The sequence below is a fragment of the Carlito syrichta genome, unplaced genomic scaffold, assembly GCF_000164805.1.
Source record: "Carlito syrichta isolate Samal-C Ts95f unplaced genomic scaffold, Tarsius_syrichta-2.0.1 Scaffold133743, whole genome shotgun sequence".
Lineage (NCBI taxonomy): Eukaryota > Metazoa > Chordata > Mammalia > Primates > Tarsiidae > Carlito > Carlito syrichta.
This window is the reverse complement of record NW_007077839.1, coordinates 218,584-242,208: the sequence shown is the minus strand read 5'-3', so window position 1 is coordinate 242,208 and position 23,625 is coordinate 218,584. Positions and strand designations below refer to the sequence as shown.

General features: G+C 35.8%; 1 protein-coding gene across 1 annotated transcript in view; it reads left to right on the top strand.

Moving 5' to 3' along the window:
* The window catches only part of AP3B1 (adaptor related protein complex 3 beta 1 subunit), a 245,200-nt gene that overhangs the window by 218,332 nt on the left and 3,243 nt on the right, over window positions 1-23,625 (top strand). The window contains exons 24-25 of the mRNA XM_008049368.2: window positions 8,462-8,559; window positions 13,959-14,097. Coding sequence (XP_008047559.1) covers window positions 8,462-8,559; window positions 13,959-14,097 — 237 coding nt within the window. The remainder of the gene's footprint in view (window positions 1-8,461; window positions 8,560-13,958; window positions 14,098-23,625) is intronic.

The following is a 23,625-nucleotide window of genomic DNA, read 5'->3' as shown; positions in this document are numbered from 1 at the left end:
AAAGATGAAATGTATGTGTGCATTCATCAGATACATGTGCTAAAACTAGAAAAATGTGCATATCAGGTAAAAAATAAAATATTTTCTGTTCATTACAATCCTCTAAGAAAATATAACAGTCACAACCCTTTAAATCACATAGCTTTGTAATTTATAAAGCAGAAGCAAATACAAATAAATGCTGGGAGAAATTGACAAAGCCACGATCATAGTATATTTTAACACACGTTAAGCTGACAAATCAAAGAGGAAGCACAGATAGATAGACATATATAGATACACAGTTTTTAATAATTTGATTATCAAGCTTGATCTAAGATATATGTGTTTACAGAGAATTCCTTGTTTCCTGAGTACAGAAGATACACATTTTTTTAAAACACTTATAGGATGGACAAAAAAATAGAAAAACTATGGGCTAATGTGATTAAAGAAAAAAGAAGACACCTAAGAAAGATGAGAGAAGAAAAAGACTTTATAAAACACAAAGATCTTCTGAATTATAAAATAAATACTATATACAGTTCTACCACAATAAATTGGAATATTTAGATAAAATTAATAGTTTCCTAGAAAAATGTAAATTGGGAATAAAAATATTAAATTGTATCAGAACTTCAAAAAAGAGGTAATCTCCATGTTCTTAAAAATTTTCTAAAGAAAAAAGAACTAAAGAAAAAGAAGGAAAGCATCCCATATCATTCTGTAAGGCAAGCATCACCCTGACTTTAAACCCAAAAGGATGACACAAGGACGTAGACATCACTTGAGGTTATAAATTCAAATGGCTTCTGGGCCAGACAAGTAACCCATACACACATGCAATATCAGAAGCATTCTCTTAAAAGCAAAGCAAAACAAGGATATCTGCTCTCAACACTGTAGTTCATCTTATAATGAATTCTAGCCAGTATAGAAAGGTAAGTAAAAGCAGTTAGCAGTATAAATCCTAGAAAGGGAGAGACCAAATTACAATTTTTATTCAATATAATTTTTAACCCAGAAAGTTGGAATCAACAGAAAATCTATGATTGAACTTGGTAAGTTTAGAAAGGTGGTACAACTACTTATGTGTGGGGCAGGGAAGACCTGAAACTTTTCCAAAGGCCATAAAGGAAGATATAAGTAAAATATAATGCAGTAGAAATAAAGTAATAAAGGTAAATAATAAATATACCATGTTCCTAAATTTGAGTATTCTCCCTCAAATTACTTCATATTCAGTGTGATCCTAGACTAAATTCCAGTTAGCTTTTTCAGGCGACTTGACAAATTTCTAAAATTTAGCAGGAAGAGAAAATGTTCAAGAAAAGTCAAATTGTTTTAATGAAAAAAGCCTTCTTCCATGATAATTTCAAAATATTCTTAAAAGTTGCAAAAGGTTTTTTATTCAGAATAATTGATATTGGCACAGGAACCAGTGAAACCCAAACAGATAATTTAGAAACATCATTAGTTGTAAAGGTAGCATTTCAAACCACTGGGGAAGAATGAACCATTCAGTAAATAGTGTGAGAACCATTATTTGGAAAAAATAAAGGTAGCTTCTTCACACAAATGCTCCAAAATAAGTTACAGATGGATTTATGATCTAATCATAAAAATTATAAAATTTTTAAAATATAATACAGGTCAATATTTTCATACTCTGAGGGCAAAAGTCTCAAGCAATACATAGTACCCAGAAAGATATACAGGAAAATGACTGACAGGTTCTGCCATTAAAAATTTAAAACTTTTCTATGAAAAAGTGGGTACTATAAATATAATAGTGAGAAAGTACTATAGCATATTTAACAGACAAAAATTTAATAACCAGAATATGTAAGGAACTCTCACAATCAGTGAAAAGAATACCAGTAGGAAAATGGGGGAAAAGACTAAGACCCGGCAGTTTAGAAGAAAATAAATGCAGTAGACATAAAATGATGTCCAATATCACTTGTGTTTGGGGAAATAAAAATTAAAGCCTTTCACCCATCAGATTGGCAAAACCTTAAAATAATTTTAATATCTGGCACTGACAAGGAAAGTGGAGAAAAACATGTACTCTTGTATGCTGTTTTTGGGACTTTAAATTGGGAGTTTCTATAAAAATGATACATAGTCATACTTTTCAGCCTAGCAATTTCATTTTTAGAGTATCCAACCTAGAGAAGTATTTGTGCTTGTATAGAAATCTAGCCAAGGATATTAATTAAGCATTGTTTATAATACTGGAAATGATAATGTGAGAATGGTTAAATAATGGTACATTCCTGTTATGTATGTAGATATCACATTACACTGGGTATTCTGTTTTATTTCATTTAGAAGTTAAAACTAGACTGCGAGGTAAGTGTCACTATTCTCACTTCATAAATGAGGGAACTTGAGTCTCAGAATAGGCTGCTTACCCATTTCTCTTACTTAAAGGATCCAACTTGGATCCTATAATGGTTCTGTGAAATAATACTATATGTAGTACAAGCATATACAAGGACACACACACACACACACACACACACACACACACACACACACACACACACAACCCTGGAATTTATTTATTAAAAAATGTGTATTTATTCTTATGTGTTTAAACTTTAGTCAACTTCAAAGTACTCACCGTTTGATGCAGTATACCTATCAAGACATTTTTTTTCCACTACCAAAAACAGTTTTGAGCTTAATTTTGATGCCTTTTAGTGCTTCTGCCCTTTTTTTTGAGTTGGAGTGTCACTCTGTCACCCAGGCTGGAGTGCAGTGGCACTCTCACAGCCACCCTACCATCAACCTGCTGTGCTCAGGCGATCCTTCCACCTCAGCCTTCCAAGTAGCCGGAACTACAGGCGTGCACTACCACCCACGCCTGGCTAACTTTTTGATTTGTTGTAGAGATGAGTTCTTGCCAACTTGCCCAGGCTGTTCTCGAACTTGTGGGTTCAGGCAATCTCCTCACCTCAGCTTCCCAAAGTGCTGGGATTACAGGCTTCAGCCACCACGCCCTGCCATCTGCCCTTTTTTATTTATTAACCTCTTTCATATTGGCAAAACGTTTCCCTTTGAGGACTTTTTTCATCTGAGAAACAAAAAAGTTGCTCAAGGTGAGTGAATAGGGAGGTTAAGGCAGGGAAATCATGCTGTTTTCTGTCAAAAACGGCTGAACTTAGTGCAGTGTGGATGGGTGCACTTGTAAATCACTTATTATGAAATGGGCAAACATGTTGCAAGAGTCTCCAAAAAAAATTCACTGAAGCCCAACACAGCCTCTCACAACAATGCTAGCTGGCGTACTGATGCCAATGGGTTCCTAGAACACTTACCTCACGGGGGAAATCTGTACTACAAGGGTCCTGCCCTTTTCTAAAAGATAAGTCTGGGGGGTTTGGGGGTCTCCCCTCATACACTATGGTTAAATGTATGACAAGTAAAATCTTGTCTTACATTAAACTATATGCCCTCTGATCCTGTATAGCTATTTAAAACTGCCCTACTAATAGTACTTCATCAATCTGGTAATTGTTAATTCTGAAAAACTTACATCTGCCATCAGTCCGTTTCGCCATCTTTTTTCCATGTTGAGATATCTGTGTGTAGAAATGGGTTATATCTATTTCCCTCCATGTCTGACCAGAGGAGATATGAAGAAAAAGGAAAAGAAAAGCTATAAGGAGAGGGAAACGAACAGAAAAGAAGGCAAAATAGTAGAAAGGAGGTACGTAGTAAACTGGAGGACATCCTAGAATACTCATGTAAATGAGAGTAAAGTTTCCCCCAAAGAGGAAACATTCCATCTTAACTCCATTATAAGCCACACCTTGCTTAGAAGATGGAAGTGCTTATAAAGCACTTTATGTATTAGTTATATTGGATTTTGCATTTGGCTATGTGTAACAGAAACTCAGTTGTAGTGTTATAAGCAAATAGGGATTTATTATTCTCCTAGAACGAGAATTACAGAGGTCAGCAGTTCAGAACTGGTGCATTGGCTTGGCAATGTCTTCAGGGTTTAAGGTTTTCCACCCTTCTGCCTTGTGTGCTAATCTTATTAGCATGTGCTGTCATCCTTATGGTCACAAGATGGCTCTTCTACTTTCTGTCTGCATTCCAGCTAAAAAAGGAAGTAAGTGACGCGGAGAGAGGAATCATGTTTATGTCAGAAATGCAAAGCTTTCTCAGAAATCCTCAGTGAACTTCTGTTTACAATTCACTGGTCATAACTGGGTCACTTGTTCACTCCTAGCTACAAGAGAGGCTGAGAAATATGTTTTCAGTTGGGCACATTGTCTTCCTAAACAAAGTCAGGATTATGTCAAGAAACAGAGAGAAAATAGGTATTAAGTATGCATTGGGCAGCATCTCCAACAGCAGTGTTCCCTAATTTGCCTCAGAAGACCCATTGGGGATGAGTTGAAACCCTTGGTTTTTCATCCACGACTACATGTTAACCATTACACCAGTACAGAAGATAAAACAAGCATTAACCAAAAAGCAATAAAAGTAAAAGCATCCAGTCAAGTTGAATCATAATTACTTTCTCACACATTGCTTGCTGCTTGCTAGTGGGGACATTTTAGGATCACCTTCCTCCCTCCCCCACCCCCTACCCAAACTCCCACCTGCTGCTCACCTGCCTAGACTTGCATAGCTGCCTTAGCAGGCAGATCTCCTGCCCCTTCTGTTTCTACACTCTCCAACTTTCTCCCTTGGCATCAGTGCTGCCAATCAAGGGAGTATGTAGTGTCCTTCAGGAGTGTTGGGAAACAGAAGGGTTTTTATTAAAAAGAAAAAATAAGTCGTTAAAAATATAGTGCATATAATTTAGCCCAGTGTTCCCCTAACTTTTAAAATTGTGTGCCTCTATTAGTAAAAATATTTTGAGTATACACTTTCTATATTTATGAGTTTATTTTTAAATTATGTGTATGTGTGTATGAATGTGTCTCAGTGGACAAAAACAGAACTTGAAAAGGAATGAGAACAAATAAACATAATTATGGGTTTTTGCCTATACCTCAGTGGATGGTCTTTTACCTCCCACTTTGGAGAACTTTGTAGCCCTCGACTTGAAGCTGAAATTTTACATAATTAGGTCATAGTTTATATATATAGTTTGTGTACACATATAGACATTTTCATGTAGTCCTTCATGAGCCTTCCATGTGACCTCATCTTCCACTGCATCAGACTTGTCTCTCAAGTACCCTGCCCTCAGTACCTCCCTCTCTCTTAACCACTCCTGTGCTGTTCCTACTCCATTCCAGGACTAGCCCATCACCTGGTTCTTGCTCTTAATCCTGCCCTCTTTGACCCCTCCTAGGACCTTGCTCTGAAAGTTACTCCCTTGTTTCCTCCTCTTCGCTAACTCTTTCCCCAGTCTTCACACGTGTTCAGTGTCTTCATGCATTCTCCTTTTGCCTCTTCATCCCATGAAACCTCTGCTTTCTGCTCCTTCTTCCTCTGCCTGTCTTCCCTTCACCCTTCATCGTGATGCCTTCTGTAGTCTTCCTAGCTGCCATGCTAAGGTCAGGAGTATATTTGCTGCCTCTTGTTCCTCGTCTTACTTTTCCTCCCTACAGTGTTTAGCCCACACCTTTTCTTCCTGACCACTCTTTCCCTGTCTCTTCTGCAAGTTGCTTGCCTTCTGTTTTTACTTAAATGCAGGCAGGGCTTCTTCAGGTTCATTCTTTATCCTTTTTCTTGGTATCCTCTTTTCCTATGGGATTGTACACACTTGTGAGGCTCTGTCCTGTACCATTCTTACTTCCAAACTCATATGTACTGCCCTCTCCTCTCTCCTGATTCTTTGCTTTTAAATTATTATTATTTTAGAGACAGCGTCTTGCTCTGTTGACCAGGCTGGAGTACAGTAGAGCCCTCACTGTGGCCTTGAACTCCCAGGCTCAAGCAGTTCTCCTGCCTCAGCCTCCCAAGTAGCTGCGACTGCATGTGTGCGTCACTGTACCCAGCTAATCTCTGTCCTAATTCTTGACTTGTATATCTAATTATCTACTGAATATCTCTTCCTGGGTAAGTCAGTACTCAAAATATAACATCAGTAAAGCCAAATCATTCTAAGTCCCCATACTCCTTCAATATGTTGTTACCCACCCAATTGTTCACACTAGAAAGCACAGCCAGGCTTGGTGGCTCAACTGTAATCCCGCGCCTTTGGGAGGCTGAGGTGAGTGAATTGCCTGAGCCCGCGGGTTCGAGACCCGCCCGGGCAGCGAGACCTCATCTCTACAATAAATCAAAAAATCAGCCGGGCGTGGTAGCGCGTGCCTGTAATTCTGGCTACTCGGAAGGCTGAGGCGGAAGGATTGCGGGAGCCCAGCAGGTCGAGGCTGCGATGGCCAGTAGCGGCCACTGCATTCCAGTCTGGGCGACAGAGTGAGACTCCAACTCAAAAAAAAAAAGAAAGCACAAAGTTCCTTCCATCCATCACCAGGTCTACCTCTTCTAGTCCAGTGTGTCTATAAAATATTCCGTCTTCCCCTTCCTAAGTACTGTGTACCCTAGGGAAGCTGAAGAGTATAAGTGGAATAAATGTGAACTTTGGAGTCAGATACACCTGGTTTCAAGACCCATCACTGCTACGTACTAGCTGTATGACCTTGGGCATATTGTTCCCCTTCTCTTCAGTTTTCTTATATTTGGGGTAACAGAAGCTACCTCTTAGGACCTTGTGAGGATTTACTAAAGTAAAACACACAGTAAATTGTAAAAGCCCATGTCTAGACTATTAAATTAGACTCCTAACTTATCCGCCTGTCTCTGGTTTCTCTTCTGTTCCCCTTATACACTGCCCCCAGAGCTTCTGAAACACAGATAGGATCCTTTACTTTCTGTTTTGGAACTCTTGCTTTAAGAAACATCGAAACACCTTTGTCTAACTCTATTATGCAAATCAGGACACCTCTGAGAGAGAGAGGATTCCAGGACAACAACCATAAACTGGGACTGTCCCAGGAGAACTGAGATGAGTAGTCATACTCAATACGATCATCTTTACAGGGTGCTCCTGGCCTCACTTGTTGACACACTAGGCTGCTCATCATTCCAAAAACACAGGACTAGGCCACCCTCTGTCTCTTTGGAAATAAACTTGCCTTCACGTCACCCCTGCAGAACAAATCAGTTCCTTTTCCATGGACTATAGTGCTTTCCACATTGAGGTAGTAGTGCCTCCCATCCCATTATAAATTTAATTTCTTTCCCTCCAACTAGTTTCAAGGGCCAATCTCACTTGGCTTTAAATCCCCAGATACTCACGCAATACAAAGGATTAAGTTTGTATTCAGTAAATGTTTATTGAATTAATAAATAAATTGGATATATTGGTTTACCTTGAACAATCCACATATGAAAACATATAAGGCAACTTACAAGAATATATAATAGCATAAAAGTGGATTTTATGTTCTTGTTTTCATATTATCTTATTTGTCCCTACCCCACACCTGAATAAATTTAAGTGCTTTTTAGTCTGTAGTTGGTATTTCTTATCCATACTCTTCATTTCTCTAACCACCTTCCCACAGGCCATGGGATCCATTTCTAACATGCAAGTAGAAGTCCCTCTTTTTGCTTTCCTGATAAAAAGGGATGAATTTTGTTGGCTCAGTTATTCAGCACTCTTTCATCATTACTCTTCCTTCAGCTGGAGTGTAAAAATGGGACCTGGAGATGAGCAGCCATCTGGCAATGGTGCGGATGAAGGCCAGCAGCCTGTGGGTGGCAGAGTGGAAGCTAGAGAGATCTGAAGGCTTCTTTAAGCCACTTAATGAGCTTTTGACTGTTAACTCTAAGACTTATTGTATTAAAAGAATAAATATGTCTCAAAGATAGTGTTAATTGGGCTTCCTGCTTATTTGTAGCCACACACACTCCTGATAGACTCAGAAACATAACTTGAAAAAAGTTTTAAGCAGTTTTAGTAATTTTTTATTGATAATAATGTTCTGAAGTTTAAGTGAAATAAATGCACTCAGTATAGTTTTTCTACTTGATACTTTTTTTAAGAAAGCAAGTTTGCAGATGAGATGTTACTTTATTAGCACATATCTAAACACAGTATAGTCACTTCATTTTATTCTTTATTGAAAACCAATCTAAGTTTTTAAAAAGGGATTTTAACTATTAAGGACTAAAGCACTTTATCTTCTACAGGCTTCATGAAGTGTTCCTCTAGTGATAATGGTTCTGTAACTTTGCTGCTATTTTTTTTTAAGTTCTATATCAAATGGTATAAATGACTATAACTGTGTAGTTTTGTTTAAAAAAAATCTGAGTGAGATAACAAATGTATTTTTCTGTAAATAACGATTGAGAAAAATTCGAACCTTTTTAGCTATGATATTTTAAGCCATAAAGATTGTATACTTTATATGCTGGCATATACTTTGATTGCATCTATTTAATTGCATAGTATTAAGGATGTTTACTAAGCATTTAGTGTCGATTGCTTTTTCTTCAGTACCAAGGATGATTGCTTCAATGTTAATATTCAGCCACCTGTTGGAGAACTGCTTTTACCTGTGGCCATGTCAGAGAAAGATTTTAAGAAAGAACAAGGTGAGAGATTGCTATAGTTGACTGTACACTTAAATACCGAATAATGTGCTCGTTCTTCTGATCAGTCTCTAAAACAAATTATCTTATCATACATAGAGAGTTATTAACAGATACCAGTGCACAATCTTCCTTTTGTTAATGCTTTGAACTTACAAAATAATCTTTAAAACGTATGTTTATCTACATTCCTGGAATACTTGAAAATTGATTAATGTGTCTTTAATGTAATAAGTTAATTCTTAAAGAAATTTTCAATTTTGAGAATGTGGCTTGTCAATCTGATGTTATGCTAATGTCTTTTGTATTAGTGAAAGAGCCAGGAATTGGGGACTTACCAGTGTCCTACCACTATAAATGTTATGTTTCTGTATTTTTTCATTATAGAATTTTTTCGTGTCCTACTAATGTATTTTTTCCTGCACACACTAGAGTACCTTACCCTTCAAAATAAAGTCCTAATCATAGCATTAATAAACACAGGCCTACCACTATCTTATTTTGACCTAATTCTATATTAAAGAAATGTTGTGTTGTAGAATATATCAGAACGGAAACATTAAAAAAATATGTACCTAAAATTCAAACAGAATGCAAATATTGATATCCTGTACTTGGCCCAGAGTCAAGTATGCCTTCTAATAAAAGTGGGTGTTTTGGTGTGTGTATATGAATAAAGGGAAATAGCTCTAGTTTTAATTTAACATGTTTAATTAAGGATAACAGTTATAAAACCAGGCATATTTTAATGCTATAGCCAGCAATTTTCAAAACTTCATGTGACTCTAAGCTTTTTTTTTTTTTGCTGGAAGGTGTTATCAAACAAAGATTTTTTTCATTTTGTGGTCATTAAATCACATCCACGAAGCTTCCAGAAGATACTAGAAACAGACAAATATTTGCATCTAAGAAGGACATTCTTCCTGGTATACCCTTATTGTAATGCTGAATGTTGTTTTTTTGTTTTGTTTTTTGGGGTTTTTTAAAACTCTAATTCTTTGTGATCCGCAGTGTCAAAAAGATCTGCTGTAGAAGAAATCCCACAAAGAAAATTTCATAAAAGTCTATAATTAATAGTAATAGTTTTTTCTCAGACCTTATTTTTAAGTGATTAAAAAGAATTACTGCATCTATCTTTGCATTTGCTTTTCTTGGAAGTTGAGTATTACTATAGAAGAAAATTATCTTTGTGATTTTATTTTTCTACTGACAAATTGAATTGATTCTTGTGTTTGCTATTCTTACCCTTTGCTGGCTAAAGCCTGCCTCTCTGCTTTACATCTGCTCAGCAAACCAAGGTGAGTGGCATCAAACCAAGGTGAATAAGGCTTTGGCACACTTACTGTTAAGGGGATATTCTTTTTTGAAAAGTGCAGCTGAAGTATATCTAAAGCAGCAGGTTATCATATACCCTTTCTCTCCCTCAGTTTTTGTTAAAAATACTTGATATTTCGATCAAATGTTTTGTGCTCTGCTGTGACTGAGGGATTTTTCGCTGACTAGCCATACAGAACCGCAGTGCATGAGAGAGGTGCACTTGGAGAATAGCCATGGTTCTCTGTGGAGTTGTTGCCAAAATTCCTTTTTCTTCTGCCATTTTACTTCTGTGGTTGTTGATTATTTGTCTGAATAAATCTGGCAGCTGTTTGCTGTGTTTAATAGAGCAGAAAGGCTACTCTGAATAAAGCTATTTGAAAATTTGTTTATATGAAGTATTTGTAAATCCTTGCAAGTCTCTTGGTATTTCTGTATCATTCTTTCTGTCTTCCTGAATTCATCTTTTGATGTGGGACTTGATGTTGGCAAATTTACCACAGGTTTAAAGAGTCTTTGCAACAGCATCTCTTTAGTTATAGATTTCAGCAGGTTTGGTAATAGAGGTCTCAATTCCTAACTTTACGCATGTATTTGTTATATTGCCCTAGTAGAGCTTAGCTTATTTCACAAAAGATACCTAGAAATGATTTACTAGTGGAAAGTCCAAAATCAGAATAAAAATCCGTTTTCTCATATTTTATCAAGTTCTGGAAGGTGAAATGCAAGTGAATTTAAGAAGAGACAGCGAGCGTGTGTGTGTGTGTGTGTGTGTGTGTGTGTGTGTGTGTGTGTGTGTGTGTGTGTGTGTGTGTGTGATTGCCTGATTGCATACTGGGTTTAGCCGATTTTTCTACTTTGAATAAAATGAATTTACGTAATTAATATCTCATTTCACACAGCATATATTTTAAAACTCAAGAAGTACATTAATTGTGTTAATTAGATTTAACTGAAAAATTATAAGTAATAAACATGGGGAATATGGTTGTATTTTTATTCTAAAGATGTACATAATTGAAAAGTGTACAGTATTAAAAGTGGTTCTAACAGATTATTATATATTAGATTAATATTTTTAAAACAAAAATATTTTATTTCTAATATGCAGCTTGGTCTGTCACATTCTCTCATTTGTTGCATTTAGGGTTTCATGCTTGTTTATGAGATTGGTAGTCAAAGTGCTAAATGAAAGATTGGTTTATTCTGTATGAAGGTTATCTATAGTATTCAGATTATGAGCCTTTAACAGAAGCATGATTTATTCATTACTGTGAGTTTTGAGTGGTGCAAAGTTAGTTAATGATCTAGCTGTGAGATGCTTTCAATGCTATAAATAATATGAGACCTCTCTTTTTTACTTAACAGTTTGACTTTTTTTCAGACAGTTTTAATTTCAAGAGGTCTAAGACAAGTGCTTATTCCGAACTGCCTTCTCTTATTCATTTTCTTCTTGTGAATTATCTGCAAATCTAAAACTTAGGAGATGTTTTTAATTTTATTTTTAAATGTTATTTGATTTGCCTTTTAGCAGTTAATTCCAGCTGACTAACCTAAAGTGCACACTGTTCACCACTCTCACCAAAATTTAGCTAGATTCTAAATGAAGCCAGAGATTCTTTAGTCTGACAGTTTTTAAATATTTCCCCAGTAATTTTACCTTTATTATGAATGAAAAGGCTATACAGTATTTTAAAATCTGGTTTTTGTGGGGTTTTTTTGAGAAACTTTTAATGATACCTTGGTATATTTTTCTTGTTAATTTGGGAATACCTGATATATTTTCATTTAGAAAAATCTCTGCTTTAAGAGACCTAAAATGTTTAATTTTACTATGATTTATGCATCCATCTTATGGCTTCCTAGCTAGCAAGATGCTAATTCTTTAAATGGTCAGACATTTACTATTTTCTGGCCTTTAACTACCACAAGCAATCATATTTGATGCCCCTTAATTAGAGCACCTTTTTTTCTTTCCAGGTTCTTTTTCCACCTCAGCAATCGAGACAATACATTTGCTTACCATGCTGCTCTCCTAAGTGTTCTTTTGCATGTAAATTAATCTTGATTCAGTTTACACTGTCATGCTGAGTGGTACAAATTGCCTATAACAATAAAACAGCATGAGTTAAAAATAAAGGGGGGTGGGAAGGCAGATTGAATGTGTGCCTTACTTGATAGGATGTTACTTTGCTTTATGCCAATACATTAGCTGACGATAATGAATCTTCTGTTCTGAAAAGCATGGTTTAGTTGATTTTTTTAATTTTACTTCACTGGAGCAGTACCTTGTCTTTTATAGAACAAGTTAGACAAACCATTAATGACAAGAGTGTTAAGGTTAAATATGAAGCAATGCATTCACTTCTCTGAGTGCTATCCATCTTTCCATTTACAGGAGCTTGACAAAAGTACTGGCTTTGTACAACATTTCCTTTAATTACATGCTGCGGGAAACAGGCTTTTAACATAAACATAGTTGCATTCATTTATTCAGCAGTTGCTCTTCAATAGAGCTTAATGGAGAAGGTTTAAATCCTAAATGAGTACACACATCTCTCAGCAGTGTTATGTCAGCCGCTGTGCTTTACTTAAAAGCTGTGTTTGACTGCTTGTGTAGTTTTTAAAGCTTTTGCCTAATATTGAAGTTAAACGGGCTAAGACAGAACATAGTGTTCCCAGAGTTTAAAAGTGGTTAGTAAAAATTGCTCCTTGTTAGAAGCTAGATGATTCTGTTTTCTATCTGATGGCATAAGTCTTTTTACAGTGTTAGGCTTTAGTATCTTCATACCGCTAATCACAGGAACTTTTTAAAATTTTAGGTTGCATTTGTAATAAATTAACTATATAGACTTGAAAGTACAGAACTTTTAAGAACATGAAATTCTACTATTTTCATAAATTTTGTAAACTGTGCACATGTCAAATGTCTCAAAGTGTTATTGGTTTTACTAGGTACCGTCATGGACACTTATATCACACATCCAAGTAGATGGCATTTGTTGTAATTATTTTGATTTTTAACCCGGCTACTAAATTTCAGTATTTATCCAAATGTTTAGTATGGTGTTGAATTGGTTCACTGGACATTTTTATGTAAGATTCTGGTATTAATGGCATGTCTTACATTAACTTTGTATGGTTTTTATTCATGGTTTTGCTTAACTTAGTTTATTTTCTAAATATTATTTGAAATGTCTCTGAAACTTAAAATTTTGCATTCACATTTTTTCCTTTGCTTTTAAACTTTTGCTTCAGAAATTTTGATTAGTGTTTTTGTCAGCAACTGTATTTCCATTCACTAGGCAAATGCTGTTATCGTAAAGTGTAGCTTTTTTTTTTTTTTTTTTTTTGAGTTGGAGTCTCACTCCGTCACCCAGACTGGAGTACAGTGGCCACCCCTGGTCACCGCAGCCTCGACCTGCTGGGCTCTGGCAATCCTTCCGCCTCAGCCTTCCAAGTAACTGGAACTACAGGTGCGCGCTACCACGCCCAGCTAATTTTTTTATTTATTGTAGAGATGAAAGTGTAGCTTTTAGATACTTACACATTTTCAGTGACTTCCAGGCATTGTTGAGATAACTTCAATCTGTCATCCTGAGTCTATTCATCAGGTAATGCTGCTGGTTATACCAGAATTACCTTGATTTGTTCTTTGGCAGCATTTGACAATGAGCAGTCTTTGAAGGAATAGAGATAATAAATACATTTATATATTCTTAAAAAGTAAAGGCTTAATATTAAGTTTACATTGAGCCTGGATTTAGTATATTTTATAGGGACCGAAATTGGAATTTTATGTTTGTGATTCACAGCTTTTTGTCTTATAATACTTCAAATGAAATTTATTAAGGGTGATTTTGTTTTACAGTATTTTCACACATTTTCCTACAAAATGGGGATTTTGAAACAATTTCAGTTTGTTTTAATTTAATGATAATTCTCTTGTAACTTACATTCTAAAATGAAATTCTTTTTGTTTAAAAAAAAAAAAAAAAGCGTTTAAATTTTGGCCATAAGCTTAACGTTGTTTAAATGTGGTTTTCATAAAGAAATTAGTAAGAAGGAATCTTCTTTTGCTTTTACAGGAATGCTAACAGGAATGAATGAAACTTCTGCTGTCATCATTGCTGCACCACAGAATTTCACTCCCTCTGTGATTCTTCAGAAGGTTGTAAATGTGGCCAATGTGGGTGCAGTCCCTTCTGGCCAGGATAATATATGCAGGTAGGCTCACTAATACATGATGTAGAGATAACTTGCATATGTATAAATTCATAATTTTCAGTTCATTGTTTTCTTTGGAAATACTCACCCCTAAACATATACATACACCATTCCTTTTTTTTTCTGATGGCATATTTGGTTGATTGGTTTGGGTTAAGGTCCTCATGTCCATTTTTATAGCATCCTTATTATACTGATGTGTTGTTTCTTGAAAGATACACAGCATATATCCACATTTTATAATAGCTTGGTAATGTGTAAGGATATCTTTTATAAAGTGGTTGAGAGTTTATCTTATTTCACCAGATTAAGTAGTTTTCCAGGAAAAACTATCTTATAAAGCAGTGGAGTTGGACTTTTGTAATTGAAAGAGGAAGTTTGGGTACTCCATACCGATTTATTTTGAAGAGCAGTCCCTTAAGACAGCTTGCAGTCCAGAGCTGCTAGACAACCAACATGGGGCTAAATGCAACCTCTGTTTCTTAGACCAGGAGTATCTTCAACATCAGCCTCTGAAACATGAGATCCATTTGTCCCGAAAGGCTGCAGAAAATGTGATTGATATGTTTGCCCTCTTGTATTTTTTTTTTTTTTTTTTTTTGAGTTAGAGTCTCACTCTGTCGCCCAGACTGCTGGGCTCCGGCAATCCTTCCGCCTCAGCCTTTCAAGTAGCCGGAATTACAGGCATGCACTACCACACCTGGCTGATTTTTTGATTTATTGTAGAGATGAGGTCTCGCTGCCCAGGCGGGTCTCAAACCCGCGGCCTGCTGCGGCAATCCACTCACCTCAGCCTCCCAAAGACGTGGGATTACAGGTTGAGCCACTGAGCCCGGCTGCCCTCTTGTATTTTTATCAGTGTCACTGGCTTTAAACAGAAGCGAAGATAAAAAATAATTACCCTGTATCCATGCAGTTGTTGCATATTCCTCTGAGAGCTTAAGGGCATTCATTGCAAACCAAACCATCTCATAGTAGGCATAGTTCTGCCATTAAAAATATCTGCACACTGTATTTAGTGTACCCTTTCTTGTATGATTAGCAACCATAGATAATAAATTTAGAATAAAAGATAAGGACTTTGGACCTTAAAACATTTTTTTTTTTTTTTAATTGGGACAGGATTGGGAGAAGCGCTATATAAAAAGTGCTACAGGTACTTTGGCTTTTAGACCTAGCTCTGCCATTGTTAGGCTTGGTAATCTCAGGCAAGTTTAACTTCTTTTTTTTAAGTTTCATTCCGTTGCCCAGGCTGGAGTACCGTGGCATGCTAATGGCCACCCCAGTGTCAACTGCTAGGCTCCAGCGATCCTGATCCTTCCGCCCCAGCCTTCCAAGTAGCCAGAACTACAGGTGTGCGCTACCATGCCTGGCTAGTTTTTTATTTTATTGCAGAGACCATGTCTCGCCAAGTTGCCCAGGCTGGTCTTGAACCTATGGGCTCAGGCAGTCCACTCACCTTGGCCTCCCAAGTACTAGGATTACAGGCTGAGCCACTGAGCCTGGCCGAGTTACAACTTCTTATGGGCTTTATGTTCCTCATGTGTTTGGAAATGGGTGGCAGGGAAAAAAGGGAGGGATTGAAGTGAAATTCTGTGATAGTTATGGAAGAACTTGAACATTGGACTTGGCCTTAGAAAAGCTGATCTGCTGTTACCGTATTCAGTTGCCTCACTTCATCATACTAATCATGACAAAATGAAGACTGCATGTGCTAGTTAAAAAAATAGATTTACTGGGCCATGCATGGTGACTCACACCTGTAATTCCAGCATTTTGGTAGGTGGAGGCAAGAGGACTGCTTGAGCCTAGAAGTTCAAGACCAGCCTGGGCAACATGGTGAAACCTCATCTCTACTAAAAAAATCAAAAAGTTAACCAGGCATGGTGGTGCACACCTGTAGTCCTAACTTCTCAGGAGGCTGACACAGAAGGATCGCCTAAGCCCAGGAGTTCAAGGCTGTGGTAAGCCACGATCATGCCACTGTACTCCAGCCTGGGCAACAGAGTGAGACTCTGACTCAAAGCAAACAAACAAACAATCCAAAAAAATAGATTTACTTTGTTCTCTCTCTCTCTCTCTCTCTCTCTCTCTTTCTTTTAAGAGTAGAGGATCCTTAAGTAAGTTGCTCAAAAGGTCTGATGCTTTCTTGACAAGCTTTATCTCACATAGGGTGGTGATAAAATAAGAACATAAATTCAAGGCCATGCAAATACAACTCATCTATCAGTTAATGTTGTTCAATAGGGAAAAAAACGAACAGAAGCCTTTTTAGTAAAAATAAATATTTTGGTTCTAAGTTTTCCTGTTTTAACTTCTGCTTTAAATACCTCTTTTCATTTTTCTAGCTGATTTTCTTTAACAGAAGCTATTTTGTTTTATTTATGGATCCTTGGAATTATTGATATTCCTAAAACACCAAAATGTCATGCTTATCCAGTATGAAATTTTACTTGACACATCTAGTATCCAGCAGTACCGCAGCCTGGTTTTAGTATGTTCTTTTGTAATGTATAAAAAAAATAGAATAGCCATTGTTTATGTTGGAACTTATTGCTTAGTTTTTGTTTTGTATGTGAGTTGTTTATTTTTTTCTTGTTAACTTTTCTGAAAACAATGTCAGCCTTCCAGATCTTTGTTTCTTAGAAGAAAAGTAAAATTACCTTCTCAAAGCCACATAGTATGAAAGCGGTCTTCCTCTTGGAAGATAGAATAAGAAGGACCCTTAGCACAGTTGTGTAATTTTTATTAAAGCATGATTCACTAGTAACTTGCTTTGCTGGTTTAGAATGTTAGGCCTGCTCGAATGATTTAAATTAAAATAGCAGTCAGTTCTCAATTATTTATGCTGATGCAGGGGAGACACACAGCTATGAGCCATTTATATTTGACTTTGGCATGCAGAGATTGCACTCAAACTTAATGTTCATGGTCCTCATACATGCCCTCCATGTCCTGACACTTTCTGTTCTAGCCTTGTCTTCAGTGGCCTGATATTTGACTCTGTAACCTGGAGGAGGCCCCCAAATTACTAGAGTCAAAAGTGAATAAAATGCTTGTATATGCTTAAGAATGGACTGTCTTTACTGCTTCTCATGTCCCTCTATACAGTGTTGAAAATATTTCATATTTGCTTTTACAGCTGAAGTATAGCTGTAATAATGTTCTAAATTTTAGAGAGCTTCCAGGTAATAAACGCCTACGGTTATTTGTATTTTCCATACAGAAATTGACATGAATTACCCTGTATATGTAACACTTTTTGCTTATAGCAATTAAAACAAAAATAATAATAAACCTGTACCAATGCTTTTCTTAATATTATTTAAAATGAAATAGCAATTACTGTTTACATTGTAATAAAAGAAGTTAACAGATTTTTGAATGACTTCCTTATTCTTCTGCAGTAGTTGCTTTTTTGAGTTTCAAAAGAGTAGGATTAAAGTCACTCTAATGTTTATTAATGGTAATCAGTTTAGGGTTATTCTTTAAAACACCAATATGAAAAGCATTTTGACTATTAGTATTTTAAGAGATCAAAACTTTCGGTATGATAAATGACTCTTGGCTGTCCTACATCCTATTTAGTTTTTCAGGATCTTTTCTTTCTGAAAGGACTTTTAAAAAGCATTAGTGTGTTCTTTCTAACCATTCAATGTATAATCTTCCTATTGCCTATTTTTTGAATAATTTATTCCTACTACTCTTCAAAATTTGAATATTTTTATATGAAATACCAGATGAAGAAATACTTAACATAAGATTTATCTAAGAAGAGTGAATCTTCATCAATATGCAGAAGTATGCAATGGTATAAAGTACAAATTTTATTTTAACACTTAATAGAAAATGGACTTCATTAAGGAAAAGTCTATTAGAGGAGCACAAATTTTATGGAATTCACTTCAAAAACCAAGAACATTTCTTATATAGTTAACACGTTTAAGATCAATTGAGAAAACATATCTACTGTTAGAGTGTATGGCATTTAGTTTTGATTTTCTAAATGAGTGATAGGGTCAAAGCCACACAAGTTACTGTTGACTCAACTCCATTGTCATTCCTCTGGTACTTGAAAAAGCTGCTCTTTGAGAGCAAAATCATCTTATTGAAATCTACAGAGTTATCGTAATTGTGCCCATCTGCTATTTTCCAAATTATAGTTACCACATGATGAGTAGTACAGAAATGAGAAAATTCTGTCATCATCAAAAAGCATTTATTAAATGTGTGACTGAATATCTTCAATTCCTGTGTTCAATGTTAGTATTTATTTTAATGAAACATACATTGTAAAAGTCTTAATGCATATTACTTAAGACAGTACTAAGAACAAATACATAAATAAATCATATACAAAGGGCAAAATGGACACAGCATTAAACCAGTGTATGAATGATCACACAGGAAAAGTTCATTTACTTTTAATGTGTTTTAAGGGAGGAGCCTAGGGGAACTAGCTGTGGGAATCTGGGGTCCATCCAGGGCCAGGAAACATTTTTTTTGATTCTCAGAAATATCAAGTGAGAGTTTATGAAGGAGGTTCATAGTCAACAACATAGAAACTAGGTTGTTCACTCTTATGATATTTTCTGCTCTCTGGTCACAGTGTTAATGATTAGTACAGTGACCAGAAAGCCAAAAACTGAAAGTCTATAGCTCTGAAATCTTTTGTTTTTCTATACAAAAGAATCGTGTGGAAGTTGGTGTAAAACTCAGGTCTCTGGAACCCATGTGGGCCCCAAAACTCAGCTTCAGTACATCTAGGATGGGGCTCAGGAATCTATATTTTAGCTAGTACATCAAGTGGTTATAAGGCCAGTGTTCCAAAGTTCGCAGTTTGAAGTTGCCCCAAATTATTAAGTGCTGATGGTATTTGGCACCTTTTAGTTTTTAAATTTTTTTGAGACAGTTTCACTCTGTCACCCTGGCCTCCCAAAGCTCTGGGGTTACATACTGGTGTGAGCCACTGCACCCACCCCGTATGACACATTTAAAAATTTTTTTCTATGTTTATATATTTCCTTTTTTTTTTTTTTTACAGATTAGTCAGTAAAGGATACCAGTAGATAAGATGTTTAATATAGTTTTTAATCTATCCAAGTGTGCTCTAGTGAGATAGTATATTGCTCATTATTGCAATATATTACAGTGATGTCTATAAAACAGTTTTAGACAACAAGTAAAAGTTTATCTTTCAGCAGCCGCAGCCATTTCACATTTTAACCCATATTCAGGAATTCCTATATTTATATACAATAGTATTGTTGTAAAGAGTTGTCACACTACCTGCTCATTTTTCCCTTTCTTGAACAACAGATTGATCCTATAAGGGAAAAAACGTGATATTTGAGTGAAGACAGAATGCCTTGTCTCTGCCATGATTCTGTTTTAGTTCTTTCCTATTTTTTTTTTTTTTTTTGAGTTAGAGTCTCACTCTGTCCCCCAGACTGGAGTGCAGTGGCCGCTCCCGGCCACCACAGCCTCAACCTGCTGGGCTCCGGCGATCCTTCCGCCTCAGCCTTCCAAGTAGCCGGAATTACAGGCATGCGCTACCACGCCCGGCTGATTTTTTGATTTATTGTAGAGATGAGGTCTCGCTGCCCAGGCGGGTCTCGAACCTGCGGGCTCAGGCAATCCACTCACCTCAGCCTCCCAAAGGCGCGGGATTACAGGTTGAGCCACCGAGCCCGGCAGTTCTTTCCTTTTAAATAAGATCCTAGAACAATTTTCATTATTAACTGGTATTCAGTACTTATATTCCCCTTTCCCCTCTGTGGTTTAGATTTTGTTTGCTCTGTCACATTTTAAATTCGCAAGTTTTTAACATTGTGAATAATTATAATCTTAGTAGAATAAATGTTGTTTTATTATTGCTACTTAGGTCCTTAACGCCTAGGAAAGTCTGGTGCTGTGAATGAAACAGTGTATCCATGGCAACCTGGCAGTCAACTTTTTAATTTGTCAATACATATAAATACAGGTTTAAAAGAAAAATTGTGTTAATTAAATTAAAATACAGATAAAGGACAACTTATTTTGTTGGTAGGCCTTAAGCTTATTTAATTAATCACATTATTATATACCTGTTTGAAAATTATTAATAAGAGAAATGCTTATATATTATTTTTTCTCTCTAAAAGGTCTACAGTGTGTAATTTCTTCATTCGATATTTTTCGAAGACGTTTGTGACAGCTTTTGCTAGTACTGGGGTTGCAAACACTGATGGCATAGTCAGTTCTTGATGGGATCTCTCCTATTTTCCTTTCTTCTGTTCTTAGGTTAATTAACCTTTGAGCTACTGTTTTGTTTGTTACTTGCTTTATTTCTTTCCCCTGGTAACTATGGGGGATTTAAATTCTGGGTAATTTTGGACAATCATGATGGAAAACAGTTTTTGCTTATCAAATAACATTGAATGTCTTGGTGTCCTAGTTTTATAAACCCCGATCCTACTGTCAACCTGCTTCATTTGTCCTAAAATAAAATTTTGTATAAACCATTGTAAATATAAAAATATCAGACTTAGATCTTTTCTACAATATGACAAATTTTGAGTCTCAAACAGGACTGAAGATTTGTGGAACCTATTTAGTGATAAAAAAAGAGCTTTTTCTTGGGTTGGTGGTTGTCCACTAGAGGACAGCACTGCTTTTTATCTGACTGCCTTGAACTGCGGGCTCTGAGCATATTTCATTGAAAAACAAATGCGGACCTCAGTTTTTACACAGCAAGTATATTTGGATATTTGAGAAGTAACCAAACTTTACAGATTATTTTTACTTTAAAACAGTCTGTACTTAACTTTTATTTAATTGTACCATTTGTGAGGTAATATCTACTGATGCAGTCATTTTACTAATAGAAACATATAACCGTTTTCACGTAAATATGACAGAAAGCTGTTCTTGCTGGTTTTCCTTCTGGGTTGACAATTTTATAAGGAACCAAAGAGAGCAGGGTAAGAATGTATTTGTTTTACTGCTGGTTTTCTCTCGTTAACTCACATCTCACCCCAGCCCCACCAAAGAGATGAACCCAAAATGCTCTGAAATAACTGGAATGCTTTATATCTTCTTTGAGGACACCCACCTACATTTTTTTAGCTTTCTTGCATAAAAATAAAGGATACATCATTGACCTGACAGTGTGGGAAATAATTTTTATACCATCTCTAAAGATTAAATTCGAAAAATAGAGTCCTAAATTACGATGGTAGTGTGTGTTTTATTTAAACTCTTCTCATCTAAATTGTCAGAGGAAAATATTATAATATTGTTGGGCGATTAAAAAAAAAAAAACAGGAAAAAATGCTTTGAATAAATTCTCTAACCTTGAATCACATGTAAATGCTTTTTCTTCCACACTGTTAATTCAATAGTATAATGGGCTTAACTTTAAAATGCAATTTTATAGTCAACAAAATAGAATTTTTTACAGCTTACAAATTCTCTGCCTGTTTAAAATGTCCTACTATGTTAACTCAAGGTAATAGGAATTTACAATTTTAAATCCTTTGGAAGATAACACAAATTACCATGCTTTGGTATTGATGTTTAGGAGGCTTATTCAAACCAGTATTTCTTACATATAATGATTGTGCGACTTCATTACACATTTGTCAACTTTGGACTAATTATTTTTATACAGCTAGGGCAGGGCACTGCATCTTGTGATCGTCTTTCTTACTAATAGGATTCTGTCTGCTTCAGCAGGCAGTAATTGAAGGCTTCATGTACAGAGTAGGAAAAAAAAAAGTTTTAGCCTGAGTGGGTCATTGTCACAGCTTCTGGTAACCAGTAGAACAGAAAGCACAAGAAAATTGAACTCACAATAGAAAAATCAGAGACCAGGAAGACTATCCAAGAAAAGAAAAAGCATGTCTTAGAGCTGTTGCATGAAGTGTAGCAAATCCAATACTATGTAAAAAAATGTTTTGTTTGTGACTACCCTGGAGATTGATACAGACTCTCAGATATTTTTAAGTTAATGTCCTATTACAATTTTAATTATTAGAAAAATTGAGTTGTAGGATTTATTGTCTTTCTAACAAAGAGCATTTATGGTTCATAGCTAATATGTCACAAATCTAAAAAAAATATGGCTTTAAGTACATGAGGGAATAAATCTATATATTATAGATAATATGTTTGTTCAGATTTGTTGTTGCTATTTTATGTTTTTATCATTCTTACTATAGTTAAGACAAAATAACTTTTCTAAGAAGAGTGAAACATTTTTTTCATTTATCTTTGGCAACTAGCTTTTTTTGTCTTTTTCTTAAGTCTTAAGAATTCTTACAGGCTTCAAAGATTAAATGTCAATTGCTAGAGATAATAGACAAAGAGACATTTAATAAGATGAAATACAGATATATCCAAACAGTTTACCTTCTCAGTTGGTGATTACAAACAGCAAGTGCTTGGTGGTAGAATGAAATGAAAAATTATGAAAAATATCTAGATGGTATCCTTTTAATAACACGGAGCCCGTCGTACATGGGCAATACATCTTTAACTGTCATCCGCGTATTTGTTCTCATTTGTGGTGTTGCTGGTTTTCGAGGTTGATTGGTCTCCCAGTAGTCCCTCCCTGTCTTACAGCTCCATTCAAAAGGTTTTATGTTTTTCACTGCTGGTGTCTCTTCAGGGAGTAGAGGGTAGGGGATACTTACAATGTTTTACATCTTTAAGGGCAGAAATTTAAAATACGGCAAAGAATTGCAGACTATTACAAAGTCAAGTGCACAATTTTTGAAGAAAAAAATCTTCCTTCAAGTTTTTGTAACAGTAGTAGATTATATGCATATTAGGTGATAGGAAAAATTCTTGTCTGGCTGTTAAAAATAAATGATCAAAGATACATTTTTAAAATATATTAAGATAATGCATGTGACCTGGAACCAGAATGCTTGGGTTCCCATTTCGGCTCAGCCATTCACTAGCTGTGTGTCCCTGAGCAAGTGCTGTTTCTGTGAGGCTCAGTTCCCTCCTCTATAAAGTGACCTGCTTCATAGGAAGTAGAATAATGCAAGTGAAGTCCTTAGAACCCACTGCCAGACACACAGTAAGCATTCAGTAAATGATGACTGCTATCATCATTATAGTGATCATAAACTTCTCATGCCTTCTGCAAAATGTTTGTCACAGGTAATTTTAGTTTGAGGCCACACACAGAGGTTCTGACGGTGACCATTAAGTTTGGAATATAAATATTTAACCCAAGCTGACTTTATGCTCAGTGTTTATTATATCCAAAAGCTAACCATTTGTTGTCTATTAACTAGTACTCATTCCATAACTATTTGTAAATGTATGTTAAAGCATAGCCTGTTCAGGAGTTGAATGATTAATAAATTTTGGGGAGTGGCTTTTGCCTACCATGGACCAAAACAAACCTGTGATCATGCTGTGTTCCAATTAAATATATCCTTTCTGAACTGTGAAATGAGAGTGTCAGAACATCTGATCTTCTAGTCTTCTGCTTTAAAACATTGCTTCCGCCATTTGTGCCCACTAGAACATAGA